Source organism: Dipodomys ordii, unplaced genomic scaffold (genome assembly GCF_000151885.1).
Source record: "Dipodomys ordii isolate 6190 unplaced genomic scaffold, Dord_2.0 Scaffold112, whole genome shotgun sequence".
NCBI classification, from domain to species: domain Eukaryota; kingdom Metazoa; phylum Chordata; class Mammalia; order Rodentia; family Heteromyidae; genus Dipodomys; species Dipodomys ordii.
In genome coordinates, this window is record NW_012267328.1 from 1374881 (window position 1) to 1380223 (window position 5343).

The 5343-nt window shown below is 66.0% G+C and overlaps 1 protein-coding gene across 1 annotated transcript in view; it reads right to left on the reverse strand.

The window, feature by feature from the left end:
* Positions 1–5343, reverse strand: part of LOC105994954 (dedicator of cytokinesis protein 2-like) — a 68134-nt gene that overhangs the window by 35958 nt on the left and 26833 nt on the right. The window contains exons 16-22 of the mRNA XM_013028622.1: positions 5198–5301; positions 4447–4630; positions 4192–4289; positions 2903–2992; positions 1197–1297; positions 790–924; positions 376–662 (exon numbers count right to left, since the gene is read on the reverse strand). Coding sequence (XP_012884076.1) covers positions 376–662; positions 790–924; positions 1197–1297; positions 2903–2992; positions 4192–4289; positions 4447–4630; positions 5198–5301 — 999 coding nt within the window. The remainder of the gene's footprint in view (positions 1–375; positions 663–789; positions 925–1196; positions 1298–2902; positions 2993–4191; positions 4290–4446; positions 4631–5197; positions 5302–5343) is intronic.

Genomic DNA, 5343 nt, shown 5'->3' on the forward strand with positions numbered 1-5343 from the left:
GAGGGGAGGAGGGAGGGGAGGAGGGAGGCTCCCAGCGGGTGTCGGTCACAGAGCGGGGCTGCGCAGTGAGCACCAGTGCCAGGCTCCTGGATCTAGCTATTCCCAAGGCCACTCCACACGCTGGCGTGAAGAACAAGACCCCACTTCTCCCCGGGCTCTCCTGGCTCTTCGCTCACACTGGTAAGAATCCAGACCTTCCTTCTCCTTCCCTTATTTCCTGTCACACCCCAAGCCCACGCCACGCCAGCCCTGGACGGATTGGCCACGGATGACGACAGATGTAAACTGGGAAGCTAAGCGCGCTGTAAAACCGGCCTTGACTGTCTCCCACCATGCCACACCCCCCCAGCCCCCCTCCCCTGCTCATCAGCCTACTGGGCTGTGGAACCTTCCGGCCAGGCCCCACTATACCAACACCAGCTCGAGGGCCAAGCACCGCCTGGTTGGGCCCCGTGAACGCCAGGTGCCCTGAGATCTCCTCGCCCGCCCTCCGCCCACACGTGATGGCCAAGGGTGGCGTGGAAGAGCCCGGAGCCTCAGATCCCGCGCACGCCGGGTGACGCCATTGCTTTTCTTTCCCAGGTGAACGTGGCGGGAAGCCAATCGCGCTACGGTCACCGCGCTGCGGCCCGGGCGGATCTGGGTTTTTAAGCGTTCTGCTCCTGTTTGCTAACCGAAAGCTGGTTCTCGTGCCAAGGGGAGGGAGCTTCCCCCCTCGTGAGAACAGCGGCGCGTGGCGGGGGCCGTGGTGCGTGCGTGTGGCCGGCCCTGGCGCGGCCCGGTACTCACTGGGAGAAGAGCGTCCTGGAGCGCACGATGAACTTGAACACATACTCCAGCGCCTTCAGCGTGCGCAGGATGGGCTCACACTGCTCGCCCCGGCTGGACGTGTCCAGGTAAGTCTTCAGCACCGTCATCAGCTTCCTGAGCGGTGGGGGGACGAGAGTTTCAATGCGCCCCATCTGCTCCCCGCTCCCGGCAAGCTAGAGCCACCAGCCCGCGCCCGGCGGCAGGGCCGAGCCTCCGCTCCCCCCTTGCGGTGTCCTCAAGTGGCAGGTGAGGGCCTTGCCCCCCCACTGTCCCCACATCCTCCCTGGGGTCCAGGATGCCCGCGTGACCCGGGCAGGTGGCTGTAGCCAGGGGAGGCTTGGCGTCCCTCCCACGGACTCCCCGCACCCGGGCCGGCGGCCGCTCACTTGTACGCCAGCGTGGCGCTGAAGTGCTGCTGGATGTACGCCTCCAGAACCGTGTTGAAGTGCTGGAACTTCCGGTCAGCGATGAGTCCTATGATGTAGATCTGAGGAAGATTCCAGAGCGACGGGGTGGGGTGGTGCAGGGCGGGGAAACTTCCCACGGCCCCCCCATCCGCCGCTCCTTCCCTCCTCGACCCCTCTCCCAGCCCCTCCATCCTTGCTGAAGCCCCCCCCCCGCAGGGCCTCTGGGTGTCAGGGGATGACGGCCGCCTTCACCCAGGTCAGACACGCTCACTCGGCTGCCCTGTGCCTTCCCCTAAGCCCTGGGGTCCCAGGAGCTGTCCCCTCCTGCCCTCTGGGAGAAGCCCAGCCTTCCAGAACCTTCTGGAGAAGCCCTCCTGCACACCACTGCTGTCACCACAAATAACAGCTTTAAAATGCAAATGGACATGCAGAGGCTAAGAGGGAAGACTTCCCTGGTCACTGATAACTCTGGGGCAAACCAGATCCTCCCTCCCTCCCTCTTTCCCTCCTTCCTTTCTTCCATCTTTCCTTCCTTCTTTCCTTGCTTCCTTCCTCCCTCCCTCCCTTCCTTTCTTCCTCTTTCTTGCCTCTGTTCCCTCTCTGCCCCCCTCCATCCCTCTCTCCCCCTCTTCTCTTTTCATATTACTCTGCAGCACCAGAGGATTTGGACCAGGCCTCCCACAGGCTGGCACGCACCCCCCTGAGCTCCACCCTGAGTCTGTTTTGATGCGGCTTGTGGTAGGGGAGAAGAGCGATGCGCTTGGGAAGATGGGGAGGGGACTGGCCGGCGGGGGGGGGGGGCTGTGGAAGGCCTGGCCAGCCAGAGGGGCCTGTGGAAGGCCGGGACAGCTCGGGGGGCTGTGGAAGGCCTGGCCAGCCAGAGGGGCTATGGAAAGCCTGGCCAGCCAGGGGCCTGTGGAAGGCCGGGGCAGCTGGGGGGCCTGTGGAAGGCCGGGGACAGCTGGGGGCCTGTGGAAGGCCGGGGCAGCCGGGGGGCTGTGGAAGGCCGGGGCAGCTGGGGGGCTGTGGAAGGCCTGGCCAGCCAGGGGCCTGTGGAAGGCCGGGGCAGCTGGGGGGCTGTGGAAGGCCGGGGCAGCCGGGGGGCTGTGGAAGGCCGGGGCAGACAGGGGGGCTATGGAAGGCCAGGGCAGACAGGGGCCTGTGGAAGGCCGGGGCAGCTGGGGGGCTGTGGAAGGCCTGGCCAGCCAGGGGCCTGTGGAAGGCCGGGGCAGCTGGGGGGGCTGTGGAAGGCCGGGGCAGACAGGGGCCTGTGGAAGGCCGGGGCAGCTGGGGGGCCTGTGGAAGGCCGGGGCAGCTGGGGGGCTGTGGAAGGCTGGGGCAGCTGGGGCTGGGAGCCAGGTGGGCGGGAAGGTAGAGGATGGGGCAGTGAGGAAGCACACATGGCCTTTGCATCCTGGCCGGCTCCCAGCATTCCCAGGGGCCAGGGTGGCCATCAGTGGGCTCCCAGCATTCCCAGGGGCCAGGGCCGCCATTTGTGGCTCCCGCCTCAAGAGTCCAACCAGGCCCGGTTTGACCCCAGTCCTGAAAGCCCTCTCAGCCACGGCCCCGCGCTCTCTGGTCCACAGTTCAATCGCAGCCCCCAGAAGGAGCCACACGGGAGCCGGGTGGCCAGGGCTTGGTCCCACCCCCACCCCGAGGCTGTGGGGTTCCCCGCCCCCACTCACCAGGGCATCGAAGACCAGGATGTCGTACTCAGCGCTACGCGAGTGCTCCATCATGATGTTGAAGAGCGCGTCCAGCGTGTCCTGAAGAAACTGGGAGAAAGAAGGAAAGAAGCTTCTAGAAGGGTAGAGGGGGTCAGGCTGCCCAGCACCCCAATCTCTGGGGGGGGACCTCTGTAGCTTCGGTGACAGAGGCAGAGCGTGGAGGAGACAGCGGGGCATCCCCACGCTTTGCACACCCAGCCCGCACAGAGAGCTCAGCCCACGTCCACACACAGCCCTGAGACCCACGGCCCTGAGACCCACAGCCCTGAGACCCACGGCCCTGAGACCCACAGCCCTGAGACCCACAGCCCTGAGACCCACAGCCTCGGGCAGAGCGTGGAGGAGACAGCAGGGCATCCCCACGCTCTGCACACCCGGCCGCACAGAGAGCTCAGCCCACGTCCACACACAGCCTTGAGACCCACGGCCTCAGGCAGAGCGTGCGGGAAGTCAGGCAGATGACGCAGACATGGCTGCATGGGCGCCAACCGCACAGCCAGGCCGGCCGACGATGGCGCTCGGCCGAGAGGCTGCCGGGGGAGGGGTGAGGGCCGAGATGGGGTGCGGGGCAAATGCCCCCCTGCCTTGGGGCTGACGTGCAGAGTGCACATATAAAAATTCACTGACGCCGGGCGCCGGTGTCTCACACCCGTCATCCCAGCTCCTCAAGAAGCTGAGATCTGAGGATCACGGTTCGAAGCCAGCCTGGGCAGAAAAGTCCATGAGACCCTTCTCTCCAGTAAACGGCTCAGAAAAAGCCGGAAGTGGCACTGTGGCTCAAGTGGCAGAGCACTAGCCTTGAGCACAAAGAGGCTCGGGGACAGCGCCCAGGCCCAGAGTTCAAGCCCCAGGACTGGAAAAAAAATAAAAATTCACTGCACTGGGCCGTCTGGGCTCTGGACCTGTTTTGTTGTATATTTTATTATTATTCCGTGGCAAGTGATTGTTATGACAAAAGAAGGAAAGGGAATGGGAAGGAGCGGTCTGGCCCCAGCTGCTGGCGTCTCTGAGCTGCTGGAGGCTGCAGACCCCATGCAGGGCGTCCGAGAACCGCGGACAGACAGATCAACAGTGCACGCGAAGGCCTGGGTCCGAAATGCTGCCGCTGCCCCCCCAGGGCGGGAGAAAGTGAGTAAAGCAGGGTCCTGCTCCTCCCGGGGACGTGTCGGGGTGTTTCCTGTGGCCCTCCAAAGCCCAGAGCTGCCCCAGCGGACGAGTCGGCGGACGAGCGAGAACCAGGCACCCACCTTCACCACCTCCTCGCCGTCCACGATCTTCAGCTTCTCCAGATTCTCCTGCAGCAGCTGTGGCTTCATGCGCCACTTCAGCAGTCCCAGCAGCCCCACTGAGGCAGAGCCGGGCGGGGTTCCGTGAGTGGCCAACTCCGTCCCCTCCGTCCCAGCCCTCCTCCGTGGGGCATGTACACCCGGGGGGGGCGTGCCCACGTGCCCGCGCACCCCCCCCCATACACACGCACACCACAGACAGCTCCCTGGGGTTACCGTTCTGCGTGAGCTTGGTGGAGCACACCAGGGTGGAGATGGAGAAGCTGTCTCGGGAGCTGGCGGACAGCCCCCCGACGCTGCTGGAGCTCCGGCTCAAGGTGGCCCCCTTGCTGTCGGCGTGGTGCCGAGCGGAGGGCAGGGTCAGGTACGCGCTGGCGTCCTCCATCTTCTTGCTGTCCCCCTGCAGACGGAGCCTGGTGACCGCCCCGCGCCCAGCCCCGCCGCGCTGACCCCGCATGGTGCCCCTGGCAGGCACTAGTCCAGTGTCCTGAGGGAGGCGGGCGGGTGGGCGGGGAGGGCTATGCGTCCCGTCCAGGAGGAGATGGCCGTGGGCCGGGCGGTGTGGGGAGGAGGCCTCACCCTGGCCAGAGAGAACCGCGAGCCACACAAACCTCTGTTCTTTCTAAAGCAACCCGCCCCTGGTATCTCGTTACAATGTCACAACACGGACTTCGGGGGAGCTGGGACTGGGGAGGGGGAGCTGGGACTGGGGAGGGGGAGCTGGGACTGGGGAGGGGGAGCTGGGACTGGGGAGGGGGAGCTGGGGCCCCAGGCATGGTGGGGGGGGCGCGTCAGGACTCCAGGTCTGGGATTTCCCTCCGTCCGCTGCAGCGCAGCGTCTCTCCGAGGTCCTGCGGGAATCCTGGCCATCACCGCCTCCCGGACCTCAGGCAGGGGACGGAGGCCCGCGGCGCGGTGCGGTCCGGGGTCCCGCGCCCCTTTCTGCCCCCCCGCCCGCCCCGGGCACCTTGAGCACCGTCAGGTCGTGGCAGCCGTCCTGCAGCGCCGTTCCGTCCGCCTTCATCAGCTTCACGTAGGACATGGCGAAGTTCTTCTCCCCTTTGTCCTTAGCTGGGAAGCGCGTTGGGATGTCAGGAGAGAAGGTGGCGCGTC